We start from the raw sequence: 26,146 nt of genomic DNA, 5'->3' as shown, positions 1-26,146 counted from the left end.
GGCGGGCGGGGCGCGGCGGGCGGAACCACCGGCGCGGGGCGCGGGGGGCGGCGCGGCGGCGGCGGGCGGGCGCGGGGCGCTGGGCAGGCTCCGGGGGGCCTTGAACGGAGCGCTGCCTGCGGCGGCGGCGACACTCGGAGCGGCAGCGCGGCGGGCTCCGGCGCGCGGCGGCGGCGGCGGGGCGGGCGAGCCCACGGCGCGGCGCCCCCCGCCCCGCCCGCGCTGCGGAGAATGGGCACCTCGGGCTGCCGGGCGCCGCTGGAGGATAGACCCCGGTGATCACCGGTTGAGCCCGCGCCGCCACCATGTCCGTGGCCTTCGCGTCCGCGCGGCCGAGAGGCAAAGGAGAGGTCACGCAGCAAACCATTCAAAAGGTGGGCGGCGCGGGGCGGCGGGGTGTGGGCGGGCGGGCGCAGGGCGGGCGCGGGGCGCGAACAAAGCCGGGGCGCAGCCGGGTGGCCGCGAGCCCCGACAGCGGCCCGGTGCCCTGCTGTCCGCAGTGGCGCGCCTGCGAGCTCAGGGCGGACGAGGGCGCTCCCCAGAGAGCCCACGCGGACTTTGAGGGGGCGCGCGTGCCCTCGGCAGGGCGCAGGGCGGCGGGCCGAGTGGCCGCCGGAATGCCGGCCCTGAGCGCGCTGCCGGCGTTCGCAGAGCGCGCCTCCGGAGCTGTCGCGGCCGACTGGCTCCACGCGCTCTGCCCATAGCACGGGGGCCGCTCGTCTTTGCGCGCAACTTGGCGAGTGGAGAAGGCGCGCACGGTGACAGTGAGGCAGCCCTTTAGTAAGATGCAGAGCTTGGGGCACAAAGGGACGCGTCGGAGGTGTGGGTGCAGGTCCAGCGGCCCGCAGCCCTGGGCAGAGCGCGCGGCGGACCTGTGGGCCAGCGCGTCCCCGCCCTCTTTCCCTGTCACTCAGCTTTCAGCGTCCTCGCCTAACCGAAATCACAGATTTGACCCACGGCTTCCTAGACCGAGTGTTTACAAGGGCGGGGGCCATCTCCGTAAAACCCGTTAAGTTTTGACGTGGAGAAGAAAACGAGCGTTCAGGCATTCCTGTTTGAGCTTTGTCCGAGTCTTCTGTAGCTGCGTCCGTTTCTCTTTTCAGCTCTGGTTCCATCTACGGCAGTATTCCTGGGTTCCTTTAAGCCTCTTAGGGCCCCTGGTGTGTTCGACTTGCTGACCTGCTCTCTTGTGGGGCGCGTCATTGCAGTTGCAGTCTTTAGAAATGTAGTGGTAACTTAACGAATGGGGAGGCCGGGCTGCTCCAAGCGGAGGAAAGAATATTTGAGAAGAGCAGAATTGCAGGCTTGCAAGTGTGGCTCTTTTATTAGCAAGTGCTGATGTAGTGCCACTGCGTTTTAGGCACCTTCTGAAGCATTGCAGATCTTAACTAATTTAATTCTTCATGGAAGTCATTATTGTCCCTATTTTATAGTGGAGCAAACTGAGACATAGGAGGACGCAGGGGCTGCAGAGGCTGCTATCCTATGGCATCTGGCCAGGACTTTTGGCTGACTGGAGGATGGAGCACCAGGCTTGGAGGCACACATCGGCATCTGCAGGTCTCCTGCAGCCCTGGCCTTCTGGAGCTTAATGTCCTGTTCCTGGCGTCAACATTTATTCAGAAATTTGTACTTTATACCCCACTCCACATTTAGGCTCCTCATATTCTTCAGGCAACAGATTTTCCTAGCCAGGGAGTGGTTGAAACCAGACAGCCTTGCCCCAGGTACCTGTGCCCAGGTGCGGGATGTAGGGGATGACAGTCTGGGTGGGAAGTGTGCCTAGGTATGGGCCATGATGGGAGGGGCTTGGGGGCTGGGCTCGCAGTGGATTAGGAGTGTCTTGTGCTGTCCTGGGACCTGGAACTGCTCTCACAGAGTACATAGGTGATCCGGTTGAAAAGGTGTGTCTGCCGTTGTGAAGAGAGCTGTCCCCACAACTCTGAGTGACCTGGGCTCTTGAGCCTGCCATTGACATGGCGAGTGTGCCAGGCTTCGTGGCACCCACCAACATTCCCAGCAGCTCCTGAGGCTGAGGCAGGAGGATCATGAGTTCAAAGCTGGCCTTAGCAACTTAGCGAGACCCTGTCTCTGATTAAGTGCCCCTGGGTTCAATCCCTGGTACCCAAAGAAAAGAAGAGAAAAGAAAATGGCAAAGTGGTGACTTCTAGGAGTAACAGCGCTTTCTCTGCTGCGATTAGACACCCACCACTGAAGGGGAGCCCTAGGGCCTATCTTCTCATCCCCAGGATGGGGGTTCTGTCTGGGGTCCACCTTGGTGTGGGACCCAAGAGCCACTGGGGAGCCTGCCCTTTGGCTTCTTTGTGTCTCCTCTCTGCACAGCCCTTGAATCTCAACACTGCGCCCGCCATGGGTGAGGCCAAGCAGGGAAGTGTTGTTCTCTGGGTGGGAACAGTCACAGCAAGGCCTCATCCCCCTTGCCCAGTGAAGCAGAGCTGTGAGCCCTCTGACTGGGTACTCCAGGTTTCTGCTGGCTGCTACCGGGGCCTCAGGAGCTCCTCAGCCCAGAGGAAGGTGCATTTGGAGAAAGACAGTGCCACCCACCTCTTAGCCCATGTCGTTGCTAAGACTGGTGTGTGTCCTGACTTTGTGAAGACAGGGCAGGAGGAGAGGGCAGCTTCTGGTTATGGCTGGCGAGTCTCACTCCTGGTCCCTTTGGAGCCCTCCTCATGACTCTGGCCCTCTGCCCTGAGCCTGTTTCTGGGCCAATGGGTCAGGGGTTGGGCACCTACCTCTGAGAGCTTGGCGTCACAAGGAAGCTTAACTGGATCCCCTCGTCAGTGGGCCATGGAAATGCCTACTTACCCCAGCAGCGCAGGAATAAAGGGTGTCCACCCTTTACTGACTTAGAGGCATGAATGTCCTATAAACCCTGTGAAGCCTGAGAAGAGGCAGAGCCAGGCCTTGGAGCCTGGTCTGTGATATGTGAATGGAAGAGGAATCAGAGGGTTGGAGAGAGCTGCTGTCCCTAAGGTGGAAAGAGAGCTTCTGCAAAGCAGGCCCTGTACATGGACACAGGTGGAGCCGCAGGAGGGCAGGGCAGGCCAGCTTCCATACTCACTTTCCTGTTCCACTGAGACAATCCTTGTGGAGGCTTCCTAGGTAGGCCTGGTTTCCTCATTTTGAAGACGAAGCTGTGTTTGTGGCAGAGCGTCATCATTGACCGTCTTCACCCTTGTCACCTAGCCTGAGGGCAGGCCAGAATGCAGCCGTTCCATTTGGCAAGGGAGGTGGGGCCGCAGGGCCGGAGCCAGCACCGCCTAGGACTCTGCAGTGTGTGGAAGTCGGGCTGTTCTGGAACTCCGCGCCTGAGTCCTGTCTCTGCAGCTGGGTGAATGTTGAAAGGTGCCTGACTCCCTTCAGCAGCTGTGTGCTCTTGCAGAAGTCACCTTGGGCTGGGTCATGCTGCTCTGCAAGTCTCCTCTCTTGGGTTAGGTCATCCTGCCTTGGAAATTCTTGTCCATTAGGTCATGCTCCTCCGAAATCACAGGGTCAGGCCAGCACTCCTGTGGCGTCTCCTCAGCTACGTCATTGACCCTATGGAAGCCTCCCTCAGGGCCAGGTCATCAGCCCTCTGAAAGTCACCTCAGCCTGGGTCTTCACACCCACAGCATTGTCCTGTGAGGTCATTGCCCCTCCTGGCACCTCCTGTACAATGTCACCACCTTCCTGGGGTCTCCTCTGTAAGGTCATTGCCCTACTGGAGGGCTCCACTCTCAGGTCCTCGCCCCTCTGCCATCTCTTCAGTGGGTCATCCCTCTTAGGAGTCTCACCCGTCCCTGTCATTGTGTCCCCATTGTCTACCAGCATGTGTTCCTGTGTGGAGATGCACCTTGCCTTTGAGACTTACCACTGTTTATGGGAGACGTAGTTTTTCTCTTCTGTCACGCTTAGATCCTTGTGCCCTGTTGTTTTGGCAGTCTTGTTTCTTAGGGGCCCTTCCATTCTGAAACATGTCCTTCAACTCCTAGAACTTCTGATTCCCAAGAGCTCAAGCATCCTGTTCTGTGGCTGTGAGGACTGCTCTCCGTCTTTCTGTGTGGCTCTTAGCCATCTCTGCTTGACATTTCCTTCCTCATGGTCCTGGTCGCCCCAAGGATTGACCGTGGTTTCTGACTCTCACGGGACGAGGTCCCTGCAGGCTGCTGTTGGGACTGCTCCCTGGCGCCTGGGGGGACGCTCCCTGCACTCGCTCACAGCCAGAGTGTGCCAGGGACTTCACCGAAGCGCTCTCTGCCCCCAGGAGTCCAGCGTCTTTCCTCCCAGGCTGGACACTTTTCTCAGAGACCTCATCTCCTGCCAACAGGGCCCCGATGCCTTGGGGACTGGGTGGGCAGTCCCGAGCCTCCTTGGTCTTTCCCTGGTGGCTCCACGCAGCTGGGTTTGGATCTCAGATCAGTACCCTGCATCCACACTGCAGTTCTCTCCAGCCCCTGGGTTTCATCCCAGGTCCTGCCACTGCCCTCTGCCCTGTTCTTGCCCTCGTGCATTTCTTCCTCTCTTGTCTCTTACTCTGTGGGTGAGTCTTCAAGGGTTTGGAGTTCAGCCTGTGTCCCACCCTCTTTGACCTAAGTGAGCTATGGTTCTGGTGCTCCTTCTAAAAAAGTCATGAGAGCAGTGCAGTATTTCCTTGTGAGAGAGTGTGGAGCATCCCAGTGGTGGGTGATGTCCTGTCCTGTGGTTGTACCATGATCCTGACAGCAGCCGACTAGCATGTCCCTCCTGAGCTACTGTGGGTTACACAGGTGGCATTGCAGCATACACAGGTGCACAGCTGGGGCATGTATCTAGTGTCCTTAGAGAGAATCCTGCCTGGACTGAGGAACGAGGAGTGGGAGACTGGGAGCAAGTCAAAAAACCCCAATGGTTCTTCCTTTAAATCAATCTGGAGAAGGACTCAGAATGCCCTTCTGCATGTTTAGCTGCCCTCACCTGCATACCCGTGAGCTGGCTGGCAGCGCCCCCTGGTGGTTCCCTGTTTCAGGACAGCTCCTCCACCCAGCTGGGCATACCTGACGTGGGACATCTTGTCACAGTGAAAGGAAAGCCCCAGAGTAGAGATGGGGAGGTGGTCACACCTGGAGTCCCAGGGACTTAGGAGGCTAGGCAGGAGGATCTTGAGTTCAAAGCCAGCCTCAGCAAATGTGAGGCACTAAGCTGCTCAGTGGGACCCTGTCTCTAATAAAATACGAAATGGGGCTGGGGATGTGGCTCAGTGGTCAAGTGCTCTTGAGACCAATCCCTGGTATACACACACACACACACACACACACACACACACACACACACGCACACCCCAGAGCTGGGGATGTAGCTCAGGGGCAGAGGCCCTAGGTTCAATCCCTGGTACAAAAAAAAAAAAAAAGAAAAAGTGGAGAGAAGTGTTGTAACTACAGCAGCTGAGTCTGCAGCGACTGCGGGGCTGCACTCCGCCCTTCCAGGCAGCATACCTCCAGGGACAGTGTGGGCAATGGGCCCCTCTTCCCCTTGCTGCCTGGGCTTCACCTGCTCCAGGGACCCAGTCAGTACCCAGCACGAACTATGGGTGCCGAGGTGGCCAATGTGTTTGGTGGAGATGAAGACATCGGTCCTGGGGTTTGAGACAGGGTCTTGCCAAACTGCTGAGGGTTTCCCTAAGTTGCTGAGACTGGCCTTGAACTTGTGATCCTCCTGCCTGGGCTACTAGGACTGCAGATGTGGCCACTGGGCCTGTCCAGTTCTTCCTTCTTAAGAGTGTCCACGGAAAGGTCTCTGGGGACGAGGAGGCAGCAGGTGTCATGGGCTCTGCCCCACGGAAGGCATGGTCTCTCCAGGTAGGGAATGACTCACGTGGCAGGGGGCTGTGGTTCCTCTTTGTCCCACTACCCGCTCTTCACCACCCCCTGGGCCTCCCTGGCCATCCTCGTGTCACCCTCAGGTGGTCATCTGGGAAGAGGGTACCTCGCTGGTGTGTTTCCCAGTGCCCATGGACATCTTCATGCCCAGCCTCCCGCCCCCGCAGCCCTGTCCTCACACACAGCAGTGTGGCAGCCCAGGTTCTGGGCACGAGGGCCTGGGACTACAGGTAGAGGAAACATGCTGGGGTTCTGCAGACGGGTCAGCATGCAGGGAATCCTTGCAAGGGGACTGTGCAGCTGTGAGCCCAGCCCAGCACACCACCTGGGCAGGGACAGGCTTCAGCACCTGTTTTTGATAAGTTCCTGTGATACTGCTGCTGCTGAACCTGGAGCATGCCTGGAGGAGCAACGCCGGCCTCACGACGGGGCACCATACACCCGCTCTGAGAGCCCTGGTCTGGCTCTAGGGTGCCATGTGTGGTTGGTCAGTGGCCTTGGTCTCAGTCTGGGTTTGAGGTCGAGATTCGGTACACACGTACACACCTGCACTATGCACAAGGCAGACAGGGGTCCCTGCATGGTGCAGGTCCATCTGGCCTACCGTGTCTCATCTGGCACTCAGACGGCGGAGGCCCCGAGGGTGAGGCTCCAGGTAGGTGGCCACGTGCGGGCCGTATAGGGCTTCTCAGTCCTGCCTGAGCATCCGGCCCCAGGCCCATGTGCCTGCAGTTCCTCCTGCTGGCAATATGTCCCCAGAGCTTTTCTCATCAGTCAGGAGGCCAGGACCCTGTGTGCTACCTCCAGGCAGGAGTCAGGCCTGGGGCTGGTGGGTGAGCCTCCTTGTCACATGGGTAGTAAGTCTGTCGGGATCAGCGGTGCTTTGAGCACCTGTCACACCCTACAGGTGGGGCTCCAAGGGGCCCCTCCCCCTGGGTCCTGCATCTTTGCTATGAACTGGCTGAGGCTCGCTGGGCAGATGCCCTGTGGCTGCTCCACAGAAGCATCACGTGCCCAAGCCCGTGCCCAGTTCACGCCCGTCTCCTATAGATGCTGGATGAGAACCACCACCTGATCCAGTGCATCCTGGACTACCAGAGCAAGGGCAAGACGGCCGAGTGCACACAGTAAGTCCTGCTACCGGGCAGGCTGCGCCCGAGCTGGAGAGCCCCCGACACGAGGGGGAGGGGAGCAGGTGAGTGGGAGGGAGCAAAGTGTGGGGAAGCCAGACCCACTGGAGCTGGTAGCTCCATGGCCAGTAGTGGACACACCAGGGGCTGCCATTGCCTCCATGGCCTCGCTGGCACCTGCTGCAGAGTGTGCTTGCGGGTCACCAGGATCACTGTGTGAGGTACCTCGAATCCCCCACATGTGACGAGTATGTGGGAAGGGACCCCTGGGTGTGGCACGGGAGGGGCTGGAACCCCTGCCATTCTTGTGTCCTCTGGGGTGCCCAGGCGCTGCGGCGGCATCAGGCTGATGCTGGGTTCTGCTGCTCTGCTCTGTGCCACAACCTCCGTGTTCTGTTGCCTTCAGCCTCAGCCTCCTTGAACGCTCTCCCCGCACCTGCATTCCTGAACAGACCCAGAGCCTCTTCCTTCTGGGGCAGGAGCCTGCTCAGGGCTAGACTGGGTCCACTCCCTGCCTGCCACTTCCTGGACCCTCAAGCACTGCCACCTGCCTGTGCCTGGTGTCCTCTAGTGTCCTGACAGGGTTGGAGGCCCCAGCTCCTGTTAAACCTGGCCTCTGCCTCACTCATGTGTCCCCCACAGGTACCAGCAGATCCTGCACCGGAACCTGGTCTACCTGGCCACCATAGCCGACTCCAACCAGAACATGCAGTCGCTGCTGCCCGCCGTGAGTGCCAGGCGCAGGGGCCAGGGCTCCCCACTTACCACGAGGAGCCACACATTGCCTAGGTCCAGGTGCCCAGCGTGTCACCTCCAATAGGAAGGTGACCTGAGGGACCACATCTTGGGGAGGCAGGTGTGGGCCTGGGGCCTATGGTGTGTGCCTTTCCGTCACAAGTGGGGCAAACCTGTCAGCAGTGGACGGGTTGGAATTGGGGCTTTGGTCTCTTTAGCACAGGAAGGTGACTTGACCCCAGAGCTAACCTAGGAGTGGTGGGTGGCACATGTCTGGGCAGTGGAGTGGGAAGGAGTCCCAGGCCTGATGAGCCCTTCCTTGTGGCGTCATGCTTCGACGCGGCCTTGCACATTGTAAATCCTCTGCAACGTAAGCGATAGGAGCCATGTGTGTGCCCTGCTGTGCCTGGAAACCGGGCTTAACAAGAGAAATCCCCAGTGCCATAAGTACTCTAGGTGTCAGCCTCGAAATCCCCAGTGCCATAAGTACTCTAGGTGTCAGCCTCGAAATCCCCAGTGCCATAAGTACTCTAGGTGTCAGCCTCGAAATCCCCAGTGCCATAGATACTCTAGGTGTCAGCCTCGAAATCCCCAGTGCCATAGATACTCTAGGTGTCAGCCTCGAAATCCCCAGTGCCATAGATACTCTAGGTGTCAGCCTCGAAATCCCCAGTGCCATAAGTACTCTAGGTGTCAGCCTCGAAATCCCCAGTGCCATAGATACTCTAGGTGTCAGCCTCGAAATCCCCAGTGCCATAGATACTCTAGGTGTCAGCCTCGAAATCCCCAGTGCCATAAGTACTCTAGGTGTCAGCCTCGAAATCCCCAGTGCCATAGATACTCTAGGTGTCAGCCTCGAAATCCCCAGTGCCATAAGTACTCTAGGTGTCAGCCTCGAAATCCCCAGTGCCATAGATACTCTAGGTGTCAGCCTCGAAATCCCCAGTGCCATAAGTACTCTAGGTGTCAGCCTCGAAATCCCCAGTGCCATAGATACACTAGGTGTCAGCCTCGAAATCCCCAGTGCCATAGATACTCTAGGTGTCAGCCTCGAAATCCCCAGTGCTATAGATACTCTAGGTGTCAGCCTCGAAATCCCCAGTGCCATAAGTACTCTAGGTGTCAGCCTCGAAATCCCCAGTGCCATAGATACTCTAGGTGTCAGCCTCGAAATCCCCAGTGCCATAGATACTCTAGGTGTCAGCCTCGAAATCCCCAGTGCCATAGATACTCTAGGTGTCAGCCTCGAAATCCCCAGTGCCATAGATACTCTAGGTGTCAGCCTCGAAATCCCCAGTGCCATAAGTACTCTAGGTGTCAGCCTCGAAATCCCCAGTGCCATAAGTACTCTAGGTGTCAGCCTCGAAATCCCCAGTGCCATAAGTACTCTAGGTGTCAGCCTCGAAATCCCCAGTGCCATAAGTACTCTAGGTGTCAGCCTCGAAATCCCCAGTGCCATAGATACTCTAGGTGTCAGCCTCAATATTTTGTTTTCTGTTTTTTGTACTTTGTACTGGGGGTGGAACGCGCTGAGCCACACCCCCACCCTTCTTGTTTAGTATAGGGCCTTCTTGTATTGCTGAGGTTGTCTTCAAGCTTGTGATCCTCCTGCCTCAGCCTCCTGAGTTGCTGAGATTATAGACATGGGCATCTGTGCCTGCACTGGTTTGGTTTTTTAGAATGTTTTCCCCAAGTTAGATTTTCACTCTGAGATGTGACCCTGTGGCTGCACTTCAGTGTCCTCCGTGCTGGAGAGCGTTGCCAGGGAAGTAGCAGCCTCACATTGACGGTGCCGTGGCCCCGGATGGCAGGCCTCCCAGTGCCCTGGTTCCCCTGGAAATCAGTGACAGCAGAAATGCCAAGACAGTTTTTTTTGAGTACAGCATGTTAACCAGTCTTGGTTGGCCTGCCAGGGCTCCTCCCTGTAGATGCCAGCAGAGCCTGCTAGAGACTTCCTTTACTTGGCCAGGTGTAGACAGCTTCTGTGCAAACCTTTGGAGCCATACTTGATCTAGATCTGGGAATAAGAGTCTGGGGCTTTCCTGTACATCCCACCTCCCTTCTACATCCTGTGATCAGAGGTGGGCTTGGGGGAATGAAGAATGAGAGAGGAAGGGGCACATGCAGAAGGAGTGCAGGGAACATCTGTGACCAGCTTGTACAAAGGCCCTGGGGCACAAAGTGGTGGGAGCTGTGGACACTGAGATGCTGGTCAGCTGAGCCTGAGAGGGATGGGGTGGGCACAGCATGGTGGGCCAGCAAAGGGGTTCCCTGTCATCCCAGCAAGGGGGCCAGTTTTTAAACACTCATATGTGTGTGGATCGACTTGGCTCCTGCTTACATTGTGAATGTTTGTGCAGACCGCTTGTGTTGTCTCCATTTGACCTGAAATGTGAGGCCAGGCACCTGCCACTGTGCTGCTGAGTGTGATGGTGGCTATACACCTGGACCTTAAACAAACGGCCACAAACGCAGTGCAAATGCTGTGAGCCACCAAACCCAAGTGGCTGTTGGTGGTGTGGCTTTAGTTAGCCATTCTCCCAACCTTCTGTTGCTGCAGCCGCCGACCCAGAACATGAACCTGGGCCCCGGAGCACTGAGCCAGAGCGGTTCCAGCCAGGGCCTGCACCCACAAGGCAGCCTCAGTGACGCCATCAGCACGGGCCTGCCCCCGGCCTCTCTCATGCAGGGCCAGATTGGCAATGGTGAGCAGGTCTGCAGGGGAGGGTTCCCGGTCCCACGGTCCCCGAGACAGCCACAGGGGTGGCTGCCATGGTGGGGCCCCTGCATCCTGCAGGGCTGGACGCACTGTCCCCAGCTCCCGAGTCCTGGCCAGGTGTGTGCACGGTGGAGTCAGTGTGCTCAGGGAGCAGAGCTCTGCTCCAGACCCCACCGTGCACACATGGGCACACCGCGCCCACTTCAAATGCGGACGCAGTTCCCGTGGACGCCAAGTGGGAGTGGCGCGGCTGCCTGGAGAGGGACCCATCTGTCTGTGCTGGCTTGACCTGGGCCTGACCTGGGTTAGTCGCCTCCCTCCCCAGAGCTGCCCAGAGGAGACTCGGAGTTCACTGGCCCCCACCCCTGATGCCTGCCCTCCACAGGTCCCAGTCACGTGTCCATGCAGCAGACGGTGCAGAGCACCCTGCCCACAACCTCCATGAGCATGTCCGGCAGTGGCCACGGCACGGGGCCTGGCTACAGCCACTCGGGACCCGCCTCACAGAGTGTCCCCATGCAGGGCCAGGGTGCCATCAGCAACTACGTGTCTCGGACCAACATCAACATGCAATCCAACCCAGGTACCCACCCCCCGGCCAGCTCTTCACAGTGGGAGTATGTGCAGGTCCTACCTGTGGTACCTGGGGCCGCCCCCTGCCTGGTACAGGGAAGGAGAGGGCCAGCAGGGCCAATGCCTCCCCAGGCCTCCACAGGGCAGGGCCAGTGGCCTTCAGTGACGACGACTCAGGCTGTTCTCAGAGGCTTCAGGGAAGGCCCCAGGAGAGGGTGGCCTGGCCTTCGTCTGGAAGACCCCACTGGGCTCAGAGAGGGGTAAGCGGCTCCCTGTGCAGGGAACTCTGGCAGGAACACAGGAGTCAAGGCACCGAGGAGCCACAGACACCAGGCCCACAAGCAGGCCTGCTCCAGAGCAGGGTCCCTGAGCTGCTGGACAGTTGCAGGTCCCAATTTGTATGTTCCCTGAACAGACACCAGTCTTTAGAGGCTTATTACCAAAAAGAGGACATGAAATGTCTCCTATATTTTATTAAAATAATTACATGCTAAAATTTACTTTGGAAGTATTGACTCCAATACAGTGTATCATTAGAATGGATCTCACCTGTTTCTTCTCTGACATGGGCTGCTAGAAACCGTGAAAAGGTGGCTCCTGGCCTGCATCTGTCAGGTGGTGCTGCTCTGGGGACTCTGAGTAGTAGGAGTGTGACAGGCAGCGGTGTGTTAACCCACTGCAGCCCCGAAGGGCTGCCAAGGTCAGGGTGCTCCGGTGACAGTGTGGCCCAGGGACGGGGAGGGTCAGCATTGCGTGGGCTAGGGTTTTGCAGGGAGCTGCGGGGACACCTCATGTTTGCTGTGGGAGCCCCACCCTCCTGCCCAGAGGCACATTTAGACCAGCACCCGGCCCTGGGGCCTGACCCTGTACAGGGGAGGCGTGCCTTGGAGTCGAGGTGACGTGGGGCTGGGAGGTCAGGGGCTGGCCTGGCTGACCCCAGGTGACTCGGGGTCTCTGTCACACAGTCTCCATGATGCACCAGCAGGCGGCCACGTCCCACTACACCTCAGCGCAGGGCGGGAGCCAGCACTACCAGGGCCAGTCGTCCATGGCCATGATGGGCCAGGGCGGCCAGGGCAGCAGCATGATGGGGCAGCGGCCCATGGCGCCTTACCGGCCCTCGCAGCAAGGTGAGGCCCACAGGGGGCCATGCGCCCAGGACCCCTGCTCCCGCGTTTCCCCACCTGTGCATGAGCAAGGACACTGGGCCTTCTGAGGGTCTGTGCTGTTCTGGAAGTGACCCAGTGGGGCCGCGGTCCTCTGGGAGAGGCCCCGGGGCGGGTGGGCTGGCTGGCGGTGGTTACAGGTGCAAGGCCCAGAGCCTTGTGCTGGGGTGGGAGGAGAGGGAGAACTGGTGGCTGTGGTCCCGGCCCCAGGGTGGGTTCTTTGTGGCAGGGCCCTGCTGCCCAGCTGGGTCTCAGCTTCGAGGAAAGCTTGCCCACCCCGTGTGGGTCCTGAGCTTGGTGTTGCCCGCAGGCTCTGCGCAGCAGTACCTGGGCCAGGAGGAGTACTACAGCGAGCCGTATGGCCACAGCCAGGGCGCCTCGGAGCCCATGAGCCAGCAGTACTACCCCGAGGGTGAGGCCCGAGCATGCCGGGGGGCAAGACAGGCTCAGGCCGAGGAGTCTGAGGTGGGAGGGGCTGCCTGGCATAGATGGGCCCCAGATGGCCTTGGGGGCTGCCAGGCCCGTGCGGCTCTGCCAGTCTGTGTGACAGCACCTGCCCTGTTACCTTCAGTTGTCTTTAGATCGGCCCAAGGTTTGAGGAGGTGGCCTTTAAACTGGTCTTAAAAGATGTGTAGATTTTGGAAGACAAAAGAAGGGCTCCCTGGGGGACAGCCAAGCAGGGTGCCCATGCTAGCACTAGCATAAGGCAGGTACCATCCTGCTGAGAAATGGGTGGTGGGTACTCACCGAGACCAGCCGTGGGGCAGGCTGGGTCCCTGTAGCGATGGTGCCACACAGCACCCTGCCCAGAAGCCCCAGGAAAACCAGGCCAGGGCAAGAGGAGAGCAGCTGGGGCCCACGAAGCTGGCTGTGACAGACTTGACCCTCACAGTGACCTGCACATGGCCTTCCAGTGGCCCATGGAATGGGAAGTAATGACTGCATTTTATTTCTTTTTTGATACCAGAGATCAAACCCAGGACACTTCACTATTTTGAGGCAGGGTCTGGCTAGTTGCCATCCTGAGTCGCTGGGGTCATGGGCGTGGCCACCTGGGGAATGAGGCTCCTTTCCCACTCTGCTGCCTTCCCTGGGCATGGGCTTCTCCGCAGGGCTGGGTGGCAGCAAGAGCCCTGGCCACAGCAGGCGCCTGTCTCTTGCAGGCCACAGCGACTATGCCTACCAGCCGTCGTCCTACTCTGAGCAGAGCTATGAGCGCTCGTTCGAGGAGTCCACGCAGCACTACTACGAGGGCGGTAAGCAGCCCACACGGGGGTTCCACACGCCCAGGAGCAGTGCTGCTCCAGGGGCCTCCCCAGGCCCCGCCAGGCCATGGGCCCAGACACAATCCTGGTGGCACAGAAGCTGCCATGTCACCCGTGCATTGAGTCCTGCCCACCTGTGTGTTTGGGATGTGGGAGAGCTTCGGCCACATATTGGGGTGCTGGGGATGAACACTGCCGTTCAGTCCAGCTGCCCAGCGTGTGGCCTGGGAGCTGCTCTCAGAACCTCAGTCAGGGCCACCCAGCAGGGACCATGCACCCGAAAGCCCTCCTGAGCCAGGCCAGGAACATGTGGGGGTGGCGTGGTGCTGGCGGTGTGCCCAGCGTGTCTCCGAAGCCCTGCTGACCAGGACACGCATGTCTTTGCTGCCTGTGGGCTGAGGTGGAGGCAGCTGTGCTGGGACTTGCTCTCAGGGCAGAAAGCCCTGCCTTCCCACTTCTGTGGGGTAAATACGCCCCCACCCCCGGCCACCAGTGGCACAACCTGAAGGTGCCTTAGGAAGAGCAGCATGGTCAGATCAGGGGTGTCACCAGCTCTACCCACTGTGGGTGAGGGCAGCCCCCAGAGTGCACGCTCGGCTCACAGGCCTGCATGGCCTCCACTGCCTTGAGTTCCAGACTTCCTGATCTGGATGTTGGTGGTGGGGAAACGTAAGGGCTGCTGATGGGCCTGGGTGAGGGGAGAGCAAGACACAACAACCTGTACAGGCCACAGTTCAGGAGGCCTTAAGTGCATTTGTGGCTAAATATTCCACAAACAAAACTTACACTCACAGCCACTCAGACGAACAGCCCATGGTCTGAAGCACGTTCACACTGGCATACAGCATCACACCGTCTGTACACAGGACTTCACACTGCCTGACACTAAGACCATCCCCACTGACCACTGACCCCACCCCTCCCAGCCCCTTGGCACCCACCGTTCTCCCTTTGGCCTCCATGGTGTGCACTGCCTGGGGCCCTCCTGCAAGGGGAACCTGGGCTCGTCCTCTGGTGACCAGCTTGCTGCACCCCGCGTGGTGCTCTCAGGCTTCCCAGCGTTGTAGTGGGGCTGGCATGGCCCTTTCTGAAGGCTGGCTCTGTGCCTGTGGACACACTTTGCTCTGTCCCCGGACACTTGGGCTGCCCCTGTGCTGTGGCTCTTACTGGTGATGCTCTGGTGAAGGTCCCTGCCCAGAAGTGGGACTGCTGGATCATGTGGCGATTGTTCGACTTCTCAAGGAGCTGGTATACTGTTTTCTACAAAGCAGTTCTGGTTTTTAGTCGCATATGATACAAAACATTTTAGAAAATTTGAAAACAGGGAAGGTCTTCCACCTGCTGTGACCCCGTGAGTGTCCTGGGCTGCTCCGCTTCCTCGCATTGCCATGCCACCCTGCCTGCTCATCCTGTGGGGTGGGTCTGGCCCCTGTGCTTTCCACCTGCTGCCGTTGCCCCACTATGTAGACACCAGCCTGCTGACCCCACCTGGTGCTGCCGCAGGTGCAGTGGACTGGCCGTCACCCCCGCCAGGTTAGGAAGCTGTGAGTGAACATAAGCTGAGAGGGCGAAACCTCGGTCTGCCGGGACAGTTATGTGCAGGGACCATGGAGGTGCCCACAGCAGTTCTCCTAACCCTCGCCCTGCATCATGAATGGGTGGGTGGTCATGGTGCCTTCCTATCCACCACAATGTAGGCGGGTTCTCTGCTGCTCCCTGAAGCCCTGTTTGTGCCACCAGAGTGGACCCAGTTGAGATCCCCCCCTGGAGGTAGGAGGACAGACCCTGGCCATGGCCGCATGAATGCAGTCACCACACATGGCTTCTCTGTTGTGGTCACTGTTGAGAAGAGAAGCCAGCAGATGTGCTCTGGGCACCACCTGGGAGCTTCTCAGGACTCTTCCTGCATAGGGCCCTGGGCAGAGGGCCAACTTTGCACTGCTGGGCAATTCCAGTGGGCTGGTATCTGGCCAGCGTGAGGTTCGAGGGCCTTGGGGGCTGTAGGGGAGAAGGCAGAGCTAGGAGAACCTGGCTTTGTTGGGCAGCGCTGGGTGAGTTTGTGTTGGGGGGCGTCCCTCACAGTGGAAGTCCCGTCCAGAAAGGGTGGAGGCCAGTGCTGGTCTGGAGAGGGGCTGCCTGTGGTGCAGCGGCCTGGGCCTTCTCCTCACAGCCCCATCTTTGCAGTAGCACCAGTTGCCCGGAAATGGGCAGCTTCGTGTGGCTGCTGTGTGCTCACTTGGGCTATTTCTCTAAGAATTGGATCTGTGGAAGTTTTGCTGTTGAGCTAACAGGCCCCAGTCTGCTGTGAGGAAAGCACCCAGGTGTATACCTGTGTCATACATCTTGTGTAACAAATGAATACTTGGGTTTTTTTAGCAGTGCTGGGGATTGAACCTGGGGGACCCCTACCATTGAGCCACACTCCCAGCCCTTTTTGATGGAGGCAGTCTTGCTGTTGCCCAGACTGGCCTTGAGCTTGGGATCCTCCCACCTCCGCCTCCCGAGTCACTGGGATCACAGTGCACGTCACGGTGCCACTGTTTTTCTATTTTTAAAATTTTGTTTATTTTTCCAGTTTTCCTCCCAGCTTTTTAAAAGTGTAATTGACAAAAGTGATATATAATGCCAGCTGGTGGTGGATGGCTTGGCTTCCTCCTGGATTGCGAAGAGCTGTGTTCCCTGACTCATTAGACTTCAGTGTGGGGAACACGTGCGAATGGACCATGGTCTGTCACCCCACAGCTGTCGCATTGGGAGGTCCTGGCTGGAGTGAGAGGTGGATTACTGGGTTTTGAGAACACTCGGGTATAGGTCTCACCTCCTTCAAGTGCAGAGTGGGTCATAGGCATTGACCACCAAGGACCAGAAGCAGAAGAGGCCAGGGTGGGCTAAGTGACCTAGGCAGGAGTGTGGTGCTGGTGGAGTGCTGACTGGAGGGATTCAGGTACAGTGGCCTTGGCACTGTGGTGAGCTCATGGCAGCACAGCCCTGGAGAGTGAGGCCCTCCTCAGTGCCCACAGGCGCAGCATCGGGAGAGGTGCTCCCTGTGAGCTGCAGAGGCCAGGTACGGGCAGGGGGTCTACATGTACCTTCTGAGTAAACACAGGGAGGACAGGATGGCGTGAAGCCATGCTGCCCACAGCACACCACCAAGCAGCTGGAGAAGATCGGAGACGCCACTGAGAACAGTTATGGGTGGTGATGGGCAGGGGCAGGCAGCACAGCAGGGACGGATTGCCCTCCTTCCTTCTCCAAGGTGTACGCCTGCTTGGTTTTACGTTCCTGAATCATGAAAATGAATTTGCCTTTTTAGAGGATAAAGTTGAAAGGGTCAAATGTTGGCCGTCACCAAGAACAGGAGGACCCTGACTGTGCAGTTGTCCATACCATCTACGCTTCCTGGCATCCTGAGAACCCTTGGTGTGTTGTCTCGGGTGTTGCTCAGCATCCTGCCAAGTGGTGACTGACATGTCCCCTGGGAGTGGGTGTTCAGGTTGGCAGCACCCCCAGCAGCAGCAGAGGGTCCTCCCTTCCGTAACTCATTAATATGTCCATCATTCCTTTGGTCCTCTCGCTGTCCATGTGGCCATGTCCTGACCATTTTTTAGAGAGGTGAGAGTGCTTGCTGGCCAGTACTGGCCTCTTCTTCCAAGTGGTGTTGCCCTTCACCCTTCATGACCTCGTCCCGGGATGCTGCAGAATTCCTGGAGGCAGAAACAGGAGCAGGAGAGTATGTGTTCACCGGCCAGTGTGGAGGCAGGGCTGGTGCTCCCCAGCTCTGCTGCGGCCTCCTTCCCTGCAGAGCCCTTTCTACGAGGTTGTCAGACACCTGACACCTGCTGCTCGTTCCTACCAGGTCCCTGAAGGTTTTCCAGGTGCAGGAGAGCAGGCGCCCCAGGAATAGCTCCTTTCACTGTCGCCTCACGAAGAGTAAAAGTGGAGCTGTAAAACAAGAACACCCAGCCAACCAAAAGCTGCACAACAGAGGAGCCTGCCGAGGCTCAGGTGCATTCTTAAGGTGCCCAGTGATGACCTGAGTCCTCTAGCTCCCTGGTCGCCTCGCCTGCCCTTGGGCTGCTGGAGCCAGCACAGATGTTGAGGAAGGAGCCTGCATGAAGAACTGGGGTGACAGCTTAGGTGGTGAACAATGGAACAGACTCGAACAGGCTTTCCAAAGTGCCTGTCTCAGGGAGGAGTCAGCCAGAATAAGAGCACACGTTGCTCTCGCTACTCTTGGTGAATTTCCCTAGTTGGTTTTTAAGCCGTCGCAATGTGAATTCTCTCTCAATAAAGCTGTTAATTTAAAAGTACATTACTAGGACCCAGTTTTAAAGTACTTAACTTTTACAGGTCCTAGAAAAGTAAAGTTACCAATAGCCAGAATAGTCAAGTGAGAACATGGGCTCTTTGGATTCTGCTTTTCACCGTCGGCCCCTTGATGTCTCCCTTTACTTCTTGGGCACATTTTCATAAGAACGGCCATCCTTTTTTGCATTTTCTGAGTCCCAGAGGTGCATGTGTCCCCCAGGCCCCCGCCCAGCCTGGAGCTGGGCTACTCAGGTGCAGGTCCCACCCAGACGAACAGTGTGCTTGCTCAGGTTTTGCAGAGCCCCAGCCTGCTTGACAGACAGGACTTGGGCTAGACGCTGCCTTCTGGGAGCCTTCCCTGCGTGGCGCTGACTCTGACCTCTGCCCTGGCTCTGAAGGGGCGCCTCGGACCTCCCAGGAAGACCGTCGGGAGAGACTGCAGAGTGCTGGTGCCTCTGGGCTTGGCGAGGTTGTCTGTGGTTATGTGTACCGCTTCACTACGCGACGTCTCTGGGTAGGCCGGCTTCTAAACGAAAAGGCCTTGGCGTGGGCGCAACTGGGAGTCCAACTTGGAAACAAGTGAAGGTGAAGGAAGAGAGAGCAAGAACCTGAGCTCTTGCCTTCTGCCTGCATACTGGTGACTGCAGCGTGTGGGAAGCTTCTGCCCGTAGGTCCTGGGTGGAAGGAGGAACCTGATGTCCCCAAAGCCCCAGAACCTGTTGGGCCCAGTGGGAGTGTAAACTTCAGCTGTCTGTTTTGACCTGAGGGACCTGTCCAGTTGACCTCTGCCATGAACCTCCTCGGCATCACGCTGTACATCCCTAGGGAGAAGGCAGTGGCCTGGACTCAGGATGCAAGTGTCCCCACCCAACCCAGAGGTCCTATCGTGGCTGGTGTCCCAGGATGAGAGGGTCTGCAGGTCTGGATGCCCATCCTCTACGTAGACTGTGCTTCTGTTTGTCTCCCTGCACGGCAGGGATGATGGCAGTACTCACTGCACAGGGTGGTTAAGGAAACTGCTGGAGATCTCCATGTGACATGCTTGACCATCGCTGGCCTTTGGTAGGTCATTTCTCAATAACTGGGCAGCCCCACTTTCCTGGAAAACACAAGAGAAGGGTGCGTGTGCATGCGGGAGGCTGGCGGGTGGGCTCTGCTGGCTTCCCTGCACCATCTCACTGTGCCTTCCAGACACGATTCTCTGCTTGCTCACCTTGTTAGGGTCCTTCACAGCCAAGGTGCTACTGACCGGCACTGCAGTATCCTGCTCGCTTCTATCTGCTGCTGGTGCTGTGCGTGTGGGCCATCCAGTCTCCTGGGCATGTGGTGTCAAGGGACTACCACCTGAGCAACTTAAAACAACAGGAATCCATTGCTCTGGAGGCCTGAAGGCCGAGACCCAGGTGTCAGCAAGGCACTTCCTACAGGAAGCCACTGACAGTCCTCCTCGGTCCTTGGCCTGGAGAAGTGTGGCCCATGTTACTCCATCATCACATGGCTCATCGCATGTCTGTGTCCAGGTTTCCCTCCTCATGAGGACACCAGACCTGAGAGTAGGACAAGCTCCTTTTTTTACATCTGCAAGGACCTCGGTTCCTCTTTAAGTCAGTCACAGTTCAGGACTTCATCATGTTTTGTGGGGGGCAAAGCTCAGCCCACAGTGTTGGGTGTTAGCCTTTGTCTCAGTTGCTATATTAACCATGTCATTCTTTGGCTTTCCATTTGTTTCTACAAGAGGAGATGAGCATTTGAACACTGTGAAAAAGAAAGCACACCAGAGCAGCCCTGTCTGGGCTCCGCTGCTGACCGGCTGGAGATGAGCATGTGCCCTTCTTTCTGCAGGGAACTCGCAGTACAGCCAGCAGCAGGCCGGGTACCAACAGGGCACTGCCCAGCCACAGACCTACTCCCAGCAGCAGTACCCCAACCAGCAGAGCTACCCCGGGCAGCAGCAGGGCTATGGTAAGAGGGGCACTGCCCCCAGGGACCTGCCCTGCACCCCACATGGGCACGACCCATGTTCTGGTGGCCATTTAGCAGCTCCTCCTCCTGGAGCAGCTCTGGATCTCCAGGACCCTTGCAAGGACCGTGCAGGGTGTGCCTGCAGTCTGCCGGTCCCCACAGTGAACCTCGCACAGTGCCCTGACACAGCTGCCACGACTGGGAAACCAGCACTCACTGCTGGGGTCCAAACCCACTCTGTTCAGGCCTCACTGGTTTCCCCTGGTGTCCTTTCTTTGTCTGTGGGCTTCTCTGGTCTGGGTGTCTCAGACAACCTCACAACCTAACAGTCTCGGGCACACTGACTAGGCGTTTTGAAGGTGCCTCACTGTGGTTTGGTGCTTTTCACCAGGTGAGACTGGGTGTGGGTTTGGAAAAAAGACAAGTGGGTCCCTTCTCAGCACAGCTGATCCTCACAGCTCACCTATGGTGATGCGGTCAGCTTACCTGGCCCAGGTGGTGGTTGTCAGGTGTCTGCCTGGTCTGTTCCTCCCTCCTGTTCCTCCCTCCTTCCCTTCCTTCTTTGGGAGCAGGTCAGTAAGCTCCAGTCAAGGGGGATCATCTTCATATGTTCTTTGGAACTCTGCAGGGAAACTTCCCTTGTCCACCCACCCACTCCTTCAGGAGTATTTTTATGTCAGTGTGCGCCTGTGGGCGTTAATGTCCACCTCGGGTCGTGATCTGGTACCACTGTACTTAGTGGTCAAGTTGCCCTGACTGAGGCCCCTTTAACATGCTCTACCCTTTGGGGTTTTTGAGCACCTCTGTCTTTTCTGCTCCATACCTTTCCTGCCTAGCCCTAGGTCAGCACTTCTCCAAGGAGCCCTAGCTCCTCTTGCTGGAGAATAGTGGTAGGCACTGGGATCAGTGCAGGTGGGCGCTTTCTGCATACACCTTGCCATGCTTTCCCGAGCCTGCCTGCAAGGGTGCCAGTCTATTAGCCGGGCCGGAAGCACTTTTCCACTTGAGAGCTTCCCCAAATGAGGATCGCTAATGTGAGACGCAGTCAGGAAGTCTGCCAAGGCTTAGTGAGGCCTGTGAACAAACTGACCTTGCTTTCAGGATCCCGGGATGCAAAGGAGACAGGCTGGGGTAGCTTTCCCACCTTCAGTGGGAACACGGGCAGAAGTCCTGTTCACCAAAGGATCAGTAGAAACGAGCCTCAGCTTCACCCAGGCCAGGTTGCAACAGGATCCTGGCCCCTTGCCTGCAGGTCTCGCTTGTCCAGAGACCCAGACTGAAGGAAGCTCCCTGCAGTTCCTGCCCGCGGGAACTCCCCAGACCCAGGGGGGTGCACGCACTTTTTGCCCTGCAGTCAGTGCCACTGGGTGACACCTCTGCAACCATCACCATTTAAGGTGCACAGGAAGGCTGCCTGCCCCTAGGTCAGAGCTGGCAGGCGATAAGCTCCTCAAGAGTGAGTCCTCTGCTGGGGTGTGATGGCAGCGCCTGTCATCCCAGTGACTCGGGAGGCTGAGGCAGGAGGATCACAGGTTCCAGGCCAGCTCAGCAACTTGGTGAGACCCTGGCTCAAAAACAGAAAGGTTAGGGGTGGGAGCCTGGGGATGGAGCTGTGGTAAAGTGCCCCTGGACTCAATCCCTTGTATCAAGACAAAAAAATCTAGTCCTCACAGGCACCTACCCACTCAAAGAAGGACCCTCTTCACTTATTTATTCATGGAGGTGGAATCAAACTGGCCTACCTCTGCTGAGCTCACTACCCCTGAGAGGGAGCCCAGCCCCTGAGAGGTCTTGTTGTACCTGAAACATAAACATGGCCCCGGGGTCTGTGGGGGCCGGCTTTGTTTCCCTGGTTTAGCAGGCGCAGCAGCTCGGAGTCTGGGGGCACCTAGTCTGGCCAGTGGTCTCAGCCCTTGCTGCACCTGAGCGTTGTCTGAGTGCCTTTGAAAAGGAGCTGGACCCAGCCCAGACCCACTGAGATGGGCCCCATGGGCAAGGTCCCCATGAAGCCCACGGGGTTCTGTGGGGGAGGAAGACCCTTCACCTTTATGACACAGCCAGTTAAATAGCATGTAGAGCAGACCTGGGGAGCTAGGACTCGGCTCAGTGGTGGACTGCTTGCCCAGCTCACGCAAGGCCCTCGTTTGGGAAAAACACTGTTGGCCTTTATCAGTTCTTTCCAAAGCCTTCAACTTAGTTTTCACAGAAACGCTGGCCGTTTCTTCTCTGCTGCAGTTCCCTCCCACCCCCCATTTCTTGTGATCTTTAAGGTACAAGTTGACAGTGCCCACCATATGTTACCTCAGCTAGTCTGGAACAGGTGTAAGGGAGTGGCCTTGTCCACCCATCCCAGGCCAGGGTACAGGACTGGGATCTGGCCAGTAGTCACATGGCCCTCTCTCCATGTGACTTAATGTTGAGGAATAACAGGCCCCTGGTGTTTTGGAGGTTTCCAAAAGATGGGTGAGCTAGTGCTGGTTCCCACAGATCCTGTGTCTTCTCAGGGCCTGCCCAGGGCGCCCCCTCGCAGTACTCCAGCTACCAGCAGGGACAAGGCCAGCAGTACGGGGGCTACAGAGCGTCGCAGACAGGACCCTCCGCCCAGCAGCAGCGGCCTTATGGCTATGAGCAGGCAAGTTACCTGGGCACTTACAGACGTGCCCACCCTATGGGACTGTGGAGATAACAAGTCACGAAGAGTGATAAGGCAGCATTAATTGGTTCTAGGTTCCTTTCAGAATGTTAAGTCACTGAGCCTGTAAGGTTTCAGGATTACCTCTGCCTCCAGGCTCTGTGGCACATGCCTATAATCCCAGCTACTCTGGAGGCTGCAGCAGGAGGATCGCACATTCAGGCCAGCCTGAGCAATTTGGTGAGATCCTGTCTCAAAATAAAAAGGACTGGGAATATAGTCACTGCTAAATCTCTTCCTGGGTTCAGTCCCCAGTACCATTTAAAAAAAAAAAAAAAACCTCTGCTGATTTGCACACAGGGTTCTCTCGGTCCTTCTCTCTGTTCTGCAAATGTTCACTGTGCACCTAGCACGTTTGGGCCTCTGCTAGGTGCATGTGGCATGGCACTGACAGGACCCTGTGCTCTAAGAGCAGGTGGAGAGGGGCACACATTCTCCAGATGCCAGTAGATCTAGGAAGAAGAGAGAGGGCAGGAGGTAGGTGAACAGGAACTCTGTTTGCCAAGGGGACAGTCGAGCAGGGCCCTGAAGGAACCAAGGAAGACCATTCTTGGTGGATAAGAGTGAAGACTTCTGCAACAGTAAGGCCTGTGTGGCCAGAGCCCAGGACAGCAAGAACCTGGCAAGAAGTGACAGGAACAGGCTGCAGGGCCTGGGGCTTCACAGGCCTCATGAAGAGTTGCCCTTTGCTCTGAGTAAGAAGGGACTCCTGAAAGGACAGGGTCTGCATGTCAGAAGCACTGAAGGGGCGCAGACCCTCACAGGTGAGGTGAGCTAGGCTCAGGAAGAGGACCTGTGAAGATCTTGGGGAAGTGGCAGATTTGTTGTGTTGAAGACAGCAGGAAGAAGATAGGGTGGCTGCAGTCTGGGGCCTAAGCGGGGATGTGGCACAGACATTCATTGGAATATCCTTTGGAGAAAGTCCTTGCAAAAGGTGACTGTGCACGGTGATGGTGCTAGGTAGCAGGCATCGATGACCTCACAGAGCTAGTGAACTTCCAAAGTACAGGTTAGTTGTTTTCCTTGGATAACTGAGTATCTAAGAGGGTGTTTTATTTCTTAGGTGCTTCTCATCCTGCTTCTAAAAGGGTGAACCAGTCTGAAGTCAGACTTTGAGCACAGTGTAAAGCCAGTCATGTAATTATCAGGGCAGAGTAATTAGAGGAGCAAATCACTTGGCATGGAGGACCATGGTCCAGGGTGCCCTTGTGAGTGCTCTGGGCACAGTGTCCTGACCTGGCACACAGGCAGGCTCTGAGGTTGACCTGTGGGTGTACACTGGGAATAGCAGCTGCCCAGGAGCAGCATGTGGAATCCAGCCTCCAACAGATGTAGAACTGGACTTACTAGGAAATAACAAGCAAACGTTCTCACTCCATGATAGACAGACTAGAGGACACGTAGCTTTATGCCTGCATCAGGGAAGAGACAGAGCGATAACATGGTGGGGGAAGTGTCATCTAGCTCTCAGAACCCTGATTTGTGCATCTCTGAGGTTCACCTCCAGCTGCAGGCTGCGGGGCACAGCTGTGGGCTGTGGGCTGAAGGAGTCTGTGGGGCCAGCGTGCACACTGTAAGCCTCTTGCTGGATGCCGGTGCACCCCCACCCTACCTAGAGTCTGACAGCTGGGCATGTCCCCAGCTGCCAGTTGTCACTGGGGACAGTATTAGCCCTAATTGAGAAGCCCTGGGCTAGAATGAGATTGTGCAAAGCATTCCAACTGTCCAGCTCTGTGGGCTGCTGAGGGCTGCCATTCTCACAGCTGGGCAGGCCAGGTGGGCTTTCCTGCTCACCTGGATGTTGGCTGGGGTGCCAGCCTTGCTTTTGGGTGTGGACCCTCCTACTCAGGACCATGGAGGTCTAATCTATGTCTTGATCTCTTCTAGGGCCAGTATGGGAATTACCAGCAGTGAGGGATTCCCATTCTCGTTGGAACCTGGTGGGCGCACATCTGGGCCAGAACTGTGCTGTGTTGCTTGCCCCTCGCCCGGCACCTCGCCTGCATGTGAATGTGCCCACTTCATGCTGGGTACGATGCCACCTGCACCACTGGCACAGGACGGCACTGTGCTGGGACATTGGGTGCCGTGTGTGGTATTGTGTGTCAGTGTGATGGAGCGGTTGTCCCATTTTTGTCCCCCATCCACTTCTCTTTGTTCCTAGCTAGTTTTGGGGGTCATCTCGTCATCAGTGTTCTGTGCCTGGCGATGGGACATAGCCGAAAGGTGCCATGGTCCTCGTGTTCACATGAGCTGACCTAAGTCTGCTCCCTGCTCGTGTGGTGTGCTGTGGGCTATGAGCAGCTCTTCTGCTGGCCACACCTCCAGCTGTTGCCTCTGCAGCCCTGGCCGCCTGCCCCGGACCTCGGCAGGGGTGGGCCCCTTTGTGGGTCGGGCCAGGTTCTGTTCTGTGTGACAAGGATAAACATGCTTCACCTGGGAAAGCCACAAAGATCATTTCCAGAGCTGCCATTGCCTCTGTCTCTCACCAACTCTGTTGATCCAGAAAAGTATTTGTATTAAAAGGTGAAGAGGGATCAGTGACTATGTTCCAAATAAATGAGCCCATGAGGATAGCATGTGACTAGCCTATACAGGGAAGTCGAATTACCGAAGAGAAGGGCAGTGCTCTGCCAGCAGGGCTGTCAGAAACGGCTTTGGCTTTGGCCTTTTTTCATCTGATGTCATTTCTAGGATTTGACTATTTAATATGCCCAGTCCTAAACTTAAGTAATTTGAAGTACTGATACCAAATCTTCCAGACGCTTGGCAAGTTGCTTATTTTGTATTATTTCTTCCAGGACCTAGTTGGTCTGATCTCCAAGCAAGTGTTTTTTTTCTTTTAGGGATATCTGAAATCCACATCCTAGTTTTGAAAAGAACCTCAGTAACTTTCCTGTGTCCTTTTGAATGAAAAGTAAAGGTTTTATATAGTGAAATGTGAGTGACTCTTACATCATAGGATGTGCAATCCTATTACATTCTGTGCAAATATCAAATACAGCACACTTGGAAAATCATGATCAAAGGAAAAAGCCTCTCATAGGAGTGTGGACACTTGATCAGCCTTTATTTGGATAATAATGACTATATTTACTATGAATCCTTTTTAAAAAAAAACAAAATCTTTGTATAAATGCTGATGTGTTTCCAAGAATGACCCAGAAGACACAAAAACTATACAGTGCTTGAGATATTAGGCCACTAAAGACAATGTTTTCTTAATTGATTTTATGTTTTAAGAATGTAATTACTAATTTTTATTTTTATTTATTTTATTTTTAAATTTTTAGTTGTAGGTGTACACAATACCTTCTTTTTTTTTTTTTTAATGTGGTACTGAGGATCGAACCCAGGGCCCAAACGTGTGCCAGGCGAGTGCTCCACCACTGAGCCGCAACCCCAGCCCCTTGTTTTTATTTTTAATTAATTAATTAATTAATTTTTTTGCAGTGCTGGGGATTTAACCCAGGGCACTCTACCACTGAGCTACACCTCAGCCCTTATTTTTTTTTATTTTGAGACAGGATCTCACTAGGTTGCCCAGGCTGACTTCAAACTTGCCGTCCTCCTGCTTCAGCCTCCTGAGTGGCTGGGATTACAGCAAATGTAATTCTTTGGTCCAGTGTTGAGTAGTTTAGAATTTATATGACACATTTATTTATTTATTTATTTATTTTTCACTTTTATAGGTTTTGCTACAATTAATCCTGGCAGTCCTTGCTGGGAAATATGGAGCAG

The 26,146-nt window shown here is 56.5% G+C and overlaps 1 protein-coding gene across 8 annotated transcripts; it reads left to right on the top strand.

Annotated features, from left to right (window-relative positions):
* Window positions 1-65: 65 nt before the first annotated feature.
* Ss18l1 (SS18L1 subunit of BAF chromatin remodeling complex) lies at window positions 66-25,711 on the top strand. 8 transcript variants are annotated; one of them, XM_047540893.1, is made up of 12 exons: window positions 66-374; window positions 5,708-5,834; window positions 6,906-6,982; window positions 7,628-7,712; window positions 10,281-10,425; window positions 10,825-11,022; window positions 11,978-12,142; window positions 12,489-12,590; window positions 13,342-13,434; window positions 19,594-19,713; window positions 22,218-22,345; window positions 24,293-25,711. In XM_047540893.1, the coding sequence occupies exons 2-12, from the start codon at window positions 5,799-5,801 to the stop codon at window positions 24,317-24,319; spliced, it is 1,176 nt and encodes a 391-aa protein (XP_047396849.1). In that variant the 5' UTR covers window positions 66-374; window positions 5,708-5,798; the 3' UTR covers window positions 24,320-25,711. The 8 variants fall into 8 exon arrangements, 4 of the variants coding, with proteins under 4 accessions (XP_047396849.1, XP_047396848.1, XP_047396852.1 ...); XM_047540892.1 differs by lacking the exon at window positions 5,708-5,834; XR_007107178.1 differs by lacking the exons at window positions 5,708-5,834; window positions 22,218-22,345; window positions 24,293-25,711 and adding an exon at window positions 18,577-18,813.
* Window positions 25,712-26,146: the final 435 nt, after the last annotated feature.

Source organism: Sciurus carolinensis, chromosome 2, assembly GCF_902686445.1.
Source record: "Sciurus carolinensis chromosome 2, mSciCar1.2, whole genome shotgun sequence".
NCBI classification, from domain to species: Eukaryota; Metazoa; Chordata; class Mammalia; order Rodentia; family Sciuridae; genus Sciurus; species Sciurus carolinensis.
This window is presented reverse-complemented; position numbering and strand designations above follow the sequence as displayed.

Coding starts and splice junctions, on each gene's coding strand:
- Ss18l1 (XM_047540892.1), top strand. CDS start 306: ATGTCCGTGGCCTTCGCGTCCGCGCGGCCGAGAGGCAAAGGAGAGGTC. Junction 12,591..13,341: donor CCAGCAGTACTACCCCGAGG/GTGAGGCCCGAG, acceptor TGTCTCTTGCAG/GCCACAGCGACTATGCCTAC. Junction 19,714..22,217: donor CGGGCAGCAGCAGGGCTATG/GTAAGAGGGGCA, acceptor GTGTCTTCTCAG/GGCCTGCCCAGGGCGCCCCC.